This window comes from Sander lucioperca, chromosome 2 (genome assembly GCF_008315115.2).
Source record: "Sander lucioperca isolate FBNREF2018 chromosome 2, SLUC_FBN_1.2, whole genome shotgun sequence".
NCBI classification, from domain to species: domain Eukaryota; kingdom Metazoa; phylum Chordata; class Actinopteri; order Perciformes; family Percidae; genus Sander; species Sander lucioperca.
In genome coordinates this window covers 43,483,879-43,496,759 of record NC_050174.1, presented here as the reverse complement: position 1 = coordinate 43,496,759, position 12,881 = coordinate 43,483,879, and the positions used below count along the sequence as shown (strand labels likewise).

The 12,881-nt window shown below is 37.8% G+C and overlaps 2 protein-coding genes across 4 annotated transcripts in view; one reads left to right on the top strand and one right to left on the bottom strand.

The window, feature by feature from the left end:
* LOC116050696 overlaps positions 1 to 2,524 on the top strand; it is a 30,468-nt gene extending 27,944 nt beyond the window's left edge. For all 3 annotated transcript variants that reach the window (XM_031300933.2, XM_035998380.1, XM_031300932.2), the window contains one exon: positions 2,319 to 2,524. In XM_031300933.2, coding sequence (XP_031156793.1) covers positions 2,319 to 2,436 — 118 coding nt within the window. In that variant the 3' untranslated portion in view covers positions 2,437 to 2,524. The remainder of the gene's footprint in view (positions 1 to 2,318) is intronic.
* Positions 2,525 to 3,608: 1,084 nt separating this feature from the next.
* On the bottom strand, positions 3,609 to 9,626 carry LOC116050403. Its single transcript, XM_031300418.2, has 4 exons — positions 9,301 to 9,626; positions 6,943 to 7,052; positions 6,633 to 6,851; positions 3,609 to 4,150 (listed from the first exon to the last, which is right to left on the bottom strand). The coding sequence occupies exons 1-4, from the start codon at positions 9,624 to 9,626 to the stop codon at positions 4,014 to 4,016; spliced, it is 792 nt and encodes a 263-aa protein (XP_031156278.2). The 3' UTR covers positions 3,609 to 4,013.
* Positions 9,627 to 12,881: the final 3,255 nt, after the last annotated feature.

Genomic DNA, 12,881 nt, shown 5'->3' with positions numbered 1-12,881 from the left:
GTTACATAAATTGCACACTTTCTGACCATGCACCGCTAGTTGCTCGGCTTTTCTCTTGCACACAGTCCAGTTGCTCAGAGTTTTTCACATTAACAGATATTGTTCAAATATTGTTCAGATATTGCTGTACACTACTGCATGCAAAGGGAGAGTGTAATCAGACACAAGAATCAGCTGTGTCAATGAACTCACCTGGCACTGCTCTCATCCCCACACCTCACTCCATGGAGCTGATTGCAAGCCACCTCCACAGGGACATAATTGAAAGCCTCTAAACGCCCACACAGGTGATTTCAGTTATTATCAGGCATGTGCGCACACTTCGAAACCGTTCCCTATCACGGAAATAGTGCACTATATAGTGTGTTCACCATTTTGTAGTGGTGTTCGAATTCTCCGTGGTTAATTTAATTCACTATATAGTCCACTATAAAATACCCACAATGCACTGCTAATTTGAGTGTACGTACGATGTACCCTACATTTTACTCCCGTATACCACAATGCAACGCGGCTGCAAGCAGAAGTCACCCCGAAAACTGAAAAGGAAAAATGGAGCGGGCTTTCGTTTCTAAACAGTGGAAATGTAACATGCAACATATATACAACATTTTACTATCCTCCTGGGTGCTCGGTTTGTTTCAGGGATGTATTAGAAGTATTTATGTTTCGGTTTGTTTACATGATGCTGGGCGCGCCCACCTCCATCACACAAACAACGGGCACATCTACTGACACAAGTCACGCAACGATGTCTTTTCAGTGAGTGTCCGAAATCTCGTTTTGTCGTTCCCTATATGGTTCACTATAGAACTATAGAAAGGCAACACCACCTTGCAGCTCTTATCCCACACAGTTGAGTTTTTCTTTCCTTATGTGGAGGTGAGTGGTGATGAACAAAAGACTAAACTACCAGTGCCTCAAGTTTACAGCTTATTTGCCAAAAGACAAACACTGTGTTGTTAACATGCATGTGCTACTAGCTAATGTAATAAGTTAGCTAAGGTTTAGCTAAGGCAATATGGCCCTACAGGTGAATAAAGTGCTATTTGTGTCTAATAACATCATCACATCACAATCGCCACATTGATGTGCAAATTAGGTAATATATAACTAATTAAAATGCACTAATTTGCATACATTTGACATTTGACAAGGCACTGCAGGTGAATAGGATGAACAAAATAACTTAAAAATATCAGCATAGAACTTCCCCAGTTAATGACTTACATTAGGCTTTCTACACGTAAATATCATTGCATTTTATCAGCCGTGGAAAGTAACTATGCCGTACTTCAGTACAACTGTAAGGTACTTTTAATTGAGTATTTTCATTTTCTCCTACTTGCCTATTGTACGTTTTACTTCTCTATTTTTATAGCTTTAGTTACTTTGCATATTCATATTAATTATACGAAATATTATGAATAATCTATGATGTATTAAAGTGGATAAAGATGAGACTTTATTGATCCAGTGGTGAAATTCACAAGCTACCTGATGGTGAAAGTAACTCAAAAGTAATGCAAAAGTAGTGTAAAGCATTACATTTCAGAGACAGTAATATTGTAATATAGCTAATTACTCTCAAATGACAGCAACTAGTCATCTATAATGTATTACATTTAGGAAGTAACTTGCCCAACACTAGTCACCAAGGTAACCACCCACAGATACAGTTCATCTTAAAGATTCACTGTGTCACATACAGTACGTATGTTTAACATTAAAACATGATTTATAAAATCATACCAACAATTATTTGTATAGCTTAGTTTTCTATGCACTTAAAATATATGTATAAAGGCTTTAGGTTTTTATTGTAGGCAGAGTTAAATATGCAACTTAATTTTATAAAATATGTAGTTGGGGGTTCCTGCATTGTCTATAAAGGGTACTTCACTTAAAAACCGTTGAAGACCCCTGCTCTAGTTGAAGCAGTAACAGGCAGCAAAACATCCATTGTTTTGGCATAAACTTATGTTAAAAATGTGTTGAAAAGTTCAAAAAAGGGTCACCTGTTAGTCATTAAATATGTTAGATTTTTATTCATTCAATTCCAAGTTAATACCAAGGTAATTAATACCAAGGTAATCATAACTTTTATATCAATACATGCCTAACTTTAAAGAAACAGTGCAACAGTTTGGGAAATCCTCTTATTTACTGTTTTACAGTCAGAAGATGTCCTGTACAGAGATAGGTCCATGACATATTTAGCCATGACTAAACAATCATCTACAGCTGTCAAAAGTGAGGTAGTGTTTTGGGACTTGACTACTACATCACTGCATGTTGTGTTTCTGTGCTCCCTGCAGGACTCCAGCAGAGGAGACTAGCGCTCCGGAATCCGAGGTCAATCCAAACAATGTAAACCCTCTGGTGTTTCCCAATCCTTCACACACCAGACAAGACCACAGCTCAGATCACAGCTGAGATGTCAAGTTGTTGAATCAGTGACTTCTTTTAAATCACTTCTTAAAAGACATTTTTATAGACTTGCTTTCATGTGATGCTGTCTTTTTTTAAATATTTTTTATCCTTTTACCTTTTCTCTGTTCATCACCACTTACTGACTGTCCTCCTATAACTTGCTATTTCCACTTATCTTCACTTATTTTTTTTTTTTTAATGTCCTTTAGAGCTGCTCCATCTTTTGTTGTGTATGTGTACTGATGTGCTGTGTATATTTGTTTTGTTCATGCTTTTATTTCTTCTGTTAAAGCACTTTGTAAACTGCTGTTTTTAAAGGTGCTATACAAATAAAAGTTATTATTATTATTATTATTATTATTATATTATACAAGTATAAAGGACAACAGAGCTCAGAACTGATAAAAGATAATAGGGCTCCACGATGTGAGGAAAATATCTTATTGCGATTACTTTGACTGATATTGCGATTGCAATATGATTCACGATAATGGAACGAATGATCATTTTTGTATCATTATTCTCATTGGAAAATATTAAAATTAAAAAAGTTAAAATGATTATAGTATGATTTATGCAAGGATCTGTACCAAACAAAGATTTTTTTCTTCAGTCTGTAGGATACCATTTGTAGGCCATAATACTTCATTCGGAATGGTGGACCCATATTTTGCCTTTAACAAATATTGCCCCCCCCCCCCCCCCCCCGCGATTTGTATATTGCACTTGTCCATATTGCGATTTCGATAAAATTGCGATTAATTGTGCAGCCCTAACAGATAACAGATTGAGCCAATTTGACCTTAAAGAACCTCCAGGTGGGCAGGACAGAAGAGAGCAATGGGAAAAGGCCTTTGCTGACCAGGTCTGCAGCTGGATAAATGGAGGCCCCACACTCTGGATGAGGCTCATATTGACATACTGGGGAGTCTACCCAAAATAGAAACTACACCATACCAGAGTGCATTAGTAAAGAAAATATAAGCTGTAGTTTTCTAGTTCATCTTTTAACCAGAGCTTTTAATCAGTTTGGATGTGTATTTCTTTACTAATTTCAGGTACATTTGTTGTGCTTACAATGAAGCACTTTTTATTAGCTGTATACATATATGTTTTTGTGTTACAGTGTAATAATGGCTGGAAAAAGTAAGAAGACAAGAAAAAAACTTCATCAGTAGTTGGTCAAAGTATTTGTGGAAAGTAAGTTTCCTTTTTAGCAAATAAAAATAGATCTAATCAAAAGGTCACTTTGTAGGATTTTCACATTTTCAATTATTATTGTGTGTTTTTTGCATAATGTATAATTAATACTTTAATTTTTCAAAACGTATTAAATATACTGACACAAAACATGTGATTTTATGCAAAACAACCTAACCAAAAGAAAGGTATCATGTACTGATTAAGTCCACACAATGCAGTGTAAAGGTTTACAGAGCGCAAGCCCGTCCCTTTGAGCAAATTGAAAAAACAAAACCATGCTGACTCTTGGCCATGGGACATGATGACACCTTCAGGTCAAAATACGTGACACGTTGAGATAACTTGCAGTGCCCCAGAGGCACGCAGCTGCTTATCGTTCAGTGTGTCGTCTCTGTATAGTGTCTTCTTGCTGGCCTACTCTCAGTACAGAGGTAGCAGATCATACACCAAACACTGTGCTCTGGAGAGATCTGTACTCCACTGCTGCTCCGAAAAGGCCTGAGAGCACAGGATCCTGTGGGCAGAATGAAGGGGAGATTAAAGTCCTATGGAAATAGAAAGTTACTGAAACTGTGTGTTAATGTCATTTTAACTGTCAATCCTCGAAGTCCATTCCCACCAGGAAGAAAACAGATACAAAAATTCAGAATAAAAGTCAAAAAATGTCTCAAATTCTGAGATACTAAGTGTAACATTAGAAGTCAGGGTTAGATTAACTCAAAGTTATGAGATACTAAATCAAAATGTTGACATTTTAATAAACTATACAAAATCAAAATTATAAGATAACTCATAGTTATGAGCTAGTAAATCAGGATTTGGACTTTTAATGCCAAAATTATGATGGAAACTTAAATTCATAGTAAATCTAAATTATGAGAGATGAGAAAAAAAACAGTATCACATTATTTTAACTATTTCAACTTTTCTCTTATCAATATATAAATGTCATGGATTTAGCATCTCTTATGTCAAATATGTCTTGTGACTTATTATCTATTAGTATATACAGTGTATATATATATATATACCTTTCTCGACCAATATTCACTAAATTATCTTTGGATATATTAGTGGCTCCCAGAAAGTGATGGAAGAAGTATGTAGATCCTTCACTTAAAGTGCTCATATTATGCTTTTTGGCTTTTTCCCTTTCCTTGATAGTGGTACATATCTTTTTTCTGCAGGTTTACAAAATAAAAAAGCCCAAAGTCCTCCCCAAAGGGACTTACCATCTCCAACAGAAAACACTGTTCACAAACTGCTCCAAACAGCTCTATTGTAGTCCAGCCTTTACTTCCGTGACGAACGTGCGTCACTTTGTAACACGTTATAATGCTCGCCTAGCTGCTAGTGTGGCACTCCCTCATACTCTGCTTCTGACTGGCTAGTAGTCCTTACCTAGGTACTGCGCATGTGCGACTCCCAACAAAGATGGAATAGAAGTGTGATGCCTCATTCTGTAGCTAAAACAGAGAGCTCAACACACAGGGTGAAAAGAGGAGCTGCAGCAATGTGCAGTACAACAAAAATATGGTGTTTTTTGACAATGAAACCATGTAAACCTATTCTGGTACAACTTCTAAATACAATTATGAACCTGAAAATATGCATAATATGAGCATTTTAAGTCAAAGTTGCCATTCTACATTTTAAAAATAATCCATTACAAGTAAAGTCCAGCATTCAAAGGGTTATTGTCAGCTACATTTATTTAAGGTATTAAAGTACTACTTATTATGCAGCCAAATGGCTTCCGTCAGTGTTATATTATTATGTATTATAATATTGCATTACTAATACTAATGCATTCATATGTAGCTGCATTTCAATGTTGCAGATGGAGCTAATTTTAACTATTTAAAAAACCTTTGGGAAGTTAAACTGAAAACACTCATATTTTATAAGATTATGATTGGTAAAATTATAATCTGTAACATGGTCTGACTATATAAATGTAGCTTTGTAGAAGTATTACTGTAAGTAGCATTAAAATGGAAATACTCAAGTGCAAATACTTTAAAATGACTCCACCACTGTCCCCAGAGGACAGGTTCTAATAATTCTGGTGATTCCATGATTTTTTCCCTCATGCCCCAAGATCCATTAGATTTCCTTTAGAATATGCTGTATCTTCAAAATCTCCAGGGGCTTGCTCAGCAAGTTTAATGGCAATTAAGGCTTACATTTGCTGAGCACAAATTATTTCAATCCTCCATCCCATAGCTTGTTCTAATCCCACTCTTAAACCTAAAGTATCAGTTGCTCCTTCATGGTCCCAGAGGAAGAAGCCTTTCATTTTGGAGATTGCATATTCTTTTTCTGTAACACCCTCCTGGAGGCCATGGTGTTTTTATTCTTCCTAAGTCTATAGTAATGCCCATTGCCTTATTTCTATTTGTAAATCACATTGTGACATTCTGCTCCTGAAAGCTGCTATACAACTAAATTTAATTAAGCATTGCCTTAGTTCATGCTGGACACAGAAGTCATACGCCCGCTGGTTGAATTATCATTTCTATCAATCACACACCAATCACAGCCATTCTCACATCCATTTCAATATGACTCCCTCCTCACTGATCCTTGCTTCACTAATGCTGCCTCACTCACTGCTGCTGCTTGCAAATCTTGCCTCCACCACCCCACCCTCCACCATCCTAGTTCAGAAGTTTTCCTAAGTTTCAGTTTAGCATGTTGCTTGGCTAATCCAGGGAGCATTATTAAGAGAAGAGCCATCCGCTCCAAGCACAAGTGTATTTCCATATGTTGCGATAAATAGTTACATCTATGACGAGAGTGTACCTGACTGAACTTACTTTCTTACTACTGGTAAGATAAAACCGTCCAATAACACTATGGTGCTGTGTAATAAGCATTGGAGTCTGTGTAGACTGTAATGCCTGGAACAGGTATTTCAGTCGTGTTCTCTTACAGTAATTCTTGCACTTCACTTTATTTGCAGTATCTAAATTGAATGTAATAACAAGCATTACCAAGGATGAAGTATGCAGCTGCACTGAGGGAGAGGATGATGAGGAAGATGGTGCCTAGACCCAGATCTCCCATGGCACAGGCATTTGGACAGGCACAAGGGCTCTCTACCCAGATCTGCAAGGGCTCCCCAGTGCGGAGTTTCTGGTCCCGGATCAAAGACATAGACTGGTTTGGATTGCAGTGGTAATGCACTACTGTCAGCGGCTGCCCGGCATGAACTGGAACAGAAGAAGAACATCAAAATGATCAGTGACATTAATTGTAATATGTTCTTATATTATATATAAACATGTTGGTGTTTTAGCTCACCAAAGTATGAGACAGACAGCATCTTCAGGGTGTCATTGTAGTGGAATTCATTCCCTTCATGTCTTCCATAGCTGATATATCGGCTAATGTATCTGTTGAGCCTGTGATACCTATTCACATGGCAAGATATAACATAATAATAGGGGATACACCTGCCAGATGAGTAAAGCAAACAGATTGGAACACGTTTCAAAAGATACAATTCAAAGCTCAATTCAATCTAAAAACTTGCTCTACTCCCAAACATGTATGTGAGGGCCAGGGGCCAGACCTTTATGGGGCCCTAGGCAGAAATTCAGCCCATCTCTCCCCCACCCTGACATCCATTAGACAGACACACACAGTGTACATAACCATTTTCCAAGTAATTGACAAACTGTTTTATAATAAACATTTCAATGTTCACAATGTGCACCACAATCATCTACGGTTAGTGAAAAAAAATGGTTTCTTTATAATAGAAAGTGTCTTCACATTTACAGTTTGGGTGCCCCCTTGTGGTCACAACACTAACTGCACACATTACATACAATTTCATCAGATAGATAGATTCACCTTACTTCGAGAAATGTGGTGCCATGGTTCTACTCCACTACAATATGAAAAAAAATATTGTACTTTTTACTCTTTACTCCATAACTTTTAGTCAACAGCTATACTTACTAGTTACTTTTCAGATAAAAAATAATATATGATAAGCTTAAAATACCATGCATTGTTAAAGATTAAACTAGCTGGGCTCAATCTTTTGTACTAAAAGTACATTGAGCTGACGGCATTTCTGTACATTACTTTTAGGTTTTGAATGCAAGACTTTCACTTGTAATTGCATTTTATGTGTGGCATAGGTACTTTTAACTGAGTAGAGAATCTGAACACTTCCACCACTGTCCAAAACCAGAGGCATTGACACAAGTCACATAAATTGCCTCTTAACTTTAACATGAATTAACCTGAACTTCACTTTGCTTTGAAGTGGAAATTGCAGCAATAGGTAATTGGATTAGGATGGCACCAAGATCTTGGTTGCAGCTGTCGCCGTGGTCCTGCTGCACTCCCTGCTACATCCTGCTACGCTCTGCGGTGCCCTGCAATGTCCTGCTGCGTCCTGCTGAACCCTGCTGCGTCCTGCTACGTCCAGCTATGCTCTGCTGTGCCACGCTACATCCTGTAACGCCCTGCAGTGCCCTGCTATGACATGAACTACTACGACTATCATTTGTAGTCACTGTTCTATTATCTTTATTGTGACTATTATTGCCACTGTTCATCACATCCCCAACCGGCACCGTCAGACACCGCCTACTAAGAGCCTGGGTCTGCTGAGGTTTCTTCCTAAAAGGGAGTTTTTCTTCGCCACTGTCGCACTAAATGCTTGCTCTTGGGGGAATTACTTGAATTGTTGGGGCTTTGTAAACTGTAGAGTGTGGTCTAGACCTATTTTATCTGTAAAGTGTCTCGAAATAACTCTCGTTATGATTTGATACTATAAATAAAATTGAACTGAATTGAATTGAATTGAGTTAGTATGACAGGATAAAAAAGTATAGCCATTCTGCTTAGGCCTTCACCTGGATTCAAGACTTGTGACTAAAAAGAAAAACAGATAGGAAGAATCACGACTTCATACCATATTCACAGTCAGAGTGGACAAACTGCCGGCTAAACAGCTTAACATGTTTATTAACATATCCAATCAGAATGGAGCGGTTACAGAATCTGAATCTGAATATTCACAATTAAAGGCGAGGTTGGAAACATGCTTACAAAAAAACATTTCTTTTGATTGAAGTCAACAATTGCGAATAACAAAAATAGTAGCTAGATATACAAATAACTATTATATACTTATTTAGCAAGATAAAGCTATTGATATTAGTTTTCCTTATTGTTACTAATCCAATTTAAAAAAAAACGGTCCCACTTAAAGTATTGTGTCTTATTCCTCTAAATTTGGTGAGAAAGTATATACAGTATGCGTCAGCGACGATTTTAGCCATTAGTCGATCTCGCCTAAATCTCGAATTTTCAAAAGTCATTGATACTGCATTTGGGAAATGTCTGCTCTTCCATAGCTACATATCCAATTTCATTTGTAATACTACCTCACCTTTGTAATAATGGCCCTGTGGCTCAGCATTAAAGGAAGTTTTCTCAGAAATGTTGGTGTCTTCTATCCTTACATAATTCAATGCAGAATAACGTTTAAGGGTGCTAGGCACAGCTAACGCACTGATCCTAGAATCGCCCCTGGTACGCAACTCCAACGGAATCCAACAAAGTCATGCTTCATCGAAAAGGCTAAAAAAGTCAGTATAACTACATAGGCACATATTTTGAATGTCTTGTCTACTCTACCTGACAAAAAGACATGCAGCGACGTTGGTACAGTCAGCTCCTGTCAGGTCCTCTGGCTGTGAGAAGGGCTGGCAGGGGCTGAAGGACAGGAGGATTTCTGCACTGACTGACATGTTCTCTGCTGACACAGGCATCAAATACCCCAGGAAACCCTCGGCATCTCCCATAGCGTTCAGGTTTATCACCCCGCTCCCATCCTTCATGATACACTTGCAGTTGTTGATTTTGAAGCAGCCCGACTTCTTAGCGGAGTTCGGCTGAGGAGAGAGAGATGAGGACATTTTAAAACAAACTAAGAGCATGAGGAAGACAGTTTGAAGGCTCATGGTGACAGTGTGCAGTGCACAGGATAGTGACAAGTTGTGTGTTGTTAGGTAATTAAAGAGCAGCTGACAGCATGGTGATGGTAGCAAAGTAATTAGAATAGATGTGATGTGCCATTCCGTGCATTCCTAAGGCCCACCGTGTTCAAATCAGTGTCTTTCCAAATGCAGCAAAACACCTAGCATAACAGAGGAAGGTCTGTGGATTATACAGAGTAACAAGGATACTGTTCCTGAAAAAAAGGTGATGCACTTGAGTTTGGCAAATATAATTTTGCAGTGCTATAAAAACTACAAACACAATTCCAGGTATCTCAGAACCTGGACAAATAAATCCAAAACTATCTGCATGACTAGATATTGAAAGTATAAACAATTTATTTGGGTGGACTGATCCTGGCTTAAATTATTATGAGAATCTATTCTTATTTAATAATGATACCTACATATTTGACCTGGACACAACAAACATTAATTGTATAACAATCCAGAGGTAACAATAGACGTCTGCAAGTTGTGATGCTTGTTGCAGTGATAGTGTGTCAACGTTGGAATCCATTCTAACACTTTCTCAATCTTCTTTTCACTTATCAGTTGCATCCTTTTCATCCCCATTTAGCCTAATCTGCTTTTGATTCTATGAGTCTTCACATTAAATTAACAAAATGCTGTACTTTTTATAGGAATGGGTATTAAACAGCCTTTTCACTCTTTGTGTCATCATAAAAGGTGTCCATGTCATGATAAAACCAGTGCAATGAAGTTCAGCATTTACACACGTTACATTAACATGCTTCTTCGATGCCACCTATAGGAAATGCGCCCATATTGTAACTTTTTACAAAGTTTTCTATCAATACAAAGAACAGAGAAGTTCAGATTAGAACACACACAGAGAAAGTGTGACTTAATTCCCTGCTCGGGACGCCATTACTGTCAGGACCGGTGACCAGAACTTAAGCGCAGACCAAAGTGAAGTTTCAATAAAGGTGATTTTATTGAAATGAACAAACAGAACGTGGTTTGAGTGGCAGGAGATTCAGATGAGTCAGAGAGAGGGAACGGGGTCCGGGCTCCAGTGCTCTGGATCTTGCGGTGCTGGCAGGTAGATCTGGGTCCAGGCTCAGGACGAGATGGTCTGAGGTGAGACAGGGAAAAAGCAAGTTAGCAACAGGTATTTCACAATAGTGAAAGTTCAGATTGGCTACCGTGTTCTCATACTAGTTGAGTCAACAATCCGGCGGGGACTGGAAGGTTGGCCTGGCTTATAAAGGGGAGTTGACAGTTGATGAGGAACAGGAGTGCTGAGTGGTGTGATGAGCCACAGGTGTGAAGGCAGGCGCTGCAGTGACCACGCCCACCCGTGGCTTCCAGAGCATGTGGGAGAGAGCAAAACACAGAGACGGACGCCAAACCAAAACACACCAAGCACACCGCAGGCACACCAAAAGGGAGAAAAAGAACACAAAAACTACATTCACACACATACCATGAAGGAGGCCAGGGTCACGGCCAGCGGGCCGTGACAATTACTCCACTATATCTCTACATAGCAATAATTTGTTTGCTGTTATATTAATATGCTGTATATCAAGTACAGACCCTTTAAGGTTCACTTACTAGCTTTATCCAGAGCTTTCAACCACATCTCACCGTCTCCATAATAACCTAGTACAGAAACCTTAACTCAATTAAGTTTACTAATATTCCCAATGTAAAATAAATCAACAACTCATAATAAAATGATAGATAGATAGATAGATAGATAGATAGATCATGCCTCTGTGTACTGTAGCACCCTCTGCTGAATGAGGTCTGATAATACACCATACACACTGGCTGTATACTGACTTGATTGGGCAGTGTATCACATATTGTGGGTTAATTTGTTAAGACGCTGAAGAGACACTGATGCCAAACTCCACTGAAACATCAGCGATTTCAGGAAATCTTTGCTTTTTGGCAATGCTGATAATCAAATAATATTTATGGCTTACAGACATGCTTATTGAATTCAATTTCAACCAAATTTTAAATATAGATTCATTCGTGTGACACACATTTTATTATATTTCACCATTTATGTACCCTTGCTAAAAAAAGAGAGGTTTAAAGAGGGAGATTTTCATATGAAGTCTGGCATGAAGCCTTTTATTTCAGCAGAATTTACGGTAATATACGGTCTTAGTTTAAGCTTTACCACTTGTGTACCCTTATTGTGGGCAATTATGACTTACTATCTCATAATTAGGACTTATTATCGCATAATTAGGACTTAATATCTCGTAATTTGGACTTATCTTATAATTTGGACTTAATACTCATAATTAGGACTTATCTTAAATTAGGACTTGTATCTTATGATTACCAAAACAGATCTAACTAGAGGATGGAGTGTATAAAAATGATCAAAGTGTTGATCAGGTATTGTCTATGCTACTGTGTGTGCTATCACTGTTCTGAATACATGGGCTCATATGTTTTGGTCAACATGTGAATATGGTAAGAGTGCGTTTCGGGGCAGATCACAGTGTTTTAGATGCCTGCAGATGTTAACATATACTTCTAATAATAATAATAATAATTATTCCATCCATTATTCAGTCACATTAATATATCCCAGAGTCTCAGACTAAGAAAGAAATAAAAGCTGATGCAGTGCTCGAATTACGTATTCTATATTATATTATAATATTTATTATATTATTATATTATATTTATATGCACACGGTAGGCCTAGGCTATTATCTTGACACACGCACACAACAGACAGAGAGATTTTTTTTTCTTCTTTTAATTAATTTCAACATAGTATTGATTGTAATATTCCATATTTCATTTCAATTTCGCAATACAAAGAAATAGACTGAACGATTTAGTCTGAGTGACATTCTCAATTTCACAATGAAATAAAACGTAACTGATTTGAACCAGACCACCGTCTCAGATATCCTCAGTGTCAGACACAATAATGCCATAATGTCTTTAACTTCTACACAGGGAAAATGCACTAACTGGCAGAAATGAATAAAGCCATTGCACACCCAAACTATGTTCTAGTCTTATAATGTGCACGTAGTGATAACAACACCTGGGTGTTCAGTCGTCTCGTGTGTTGAACCGTGGAAATAAATAGATGAACAATTTTGGAATTTGCACTGAGATGTTGTCGGGAAGCCTATTCACTGAATATTCCGCCATCAGAGATTGCATTGTAGGCTATTGCTGACAGGTGTTTCAAAATATCTGGGAACTTTT

What these genes read in the sequence shown, in the direction of transcription:
- LOC116050403 (XM_031300418.2), bottom strand. Translation starts at nt 9,626, where the DNA reads ATGAGCCTTCAAACTGTCTTCCTCATGCTCTTAGTTTGTTTTAAAATG. An exon ending in GCTGCATGTCTTTTTGTCAG is followed by an intron (nt 7,053 to 9,300) that starts GTAGAGTAGACA and finishes CCATGTGAATAG; the next exon opens with GTATCACAGGCTCAACAGAT. An exon ending in AGCTGCATACTTCATCCTTG is followed by an intron (nt 4,151 to 6,632) that starts GTAATGCTTGTT and finishes TTCTGCCCACAG; the next exon opens with GATCCTGTGCTCTCAGGCCT.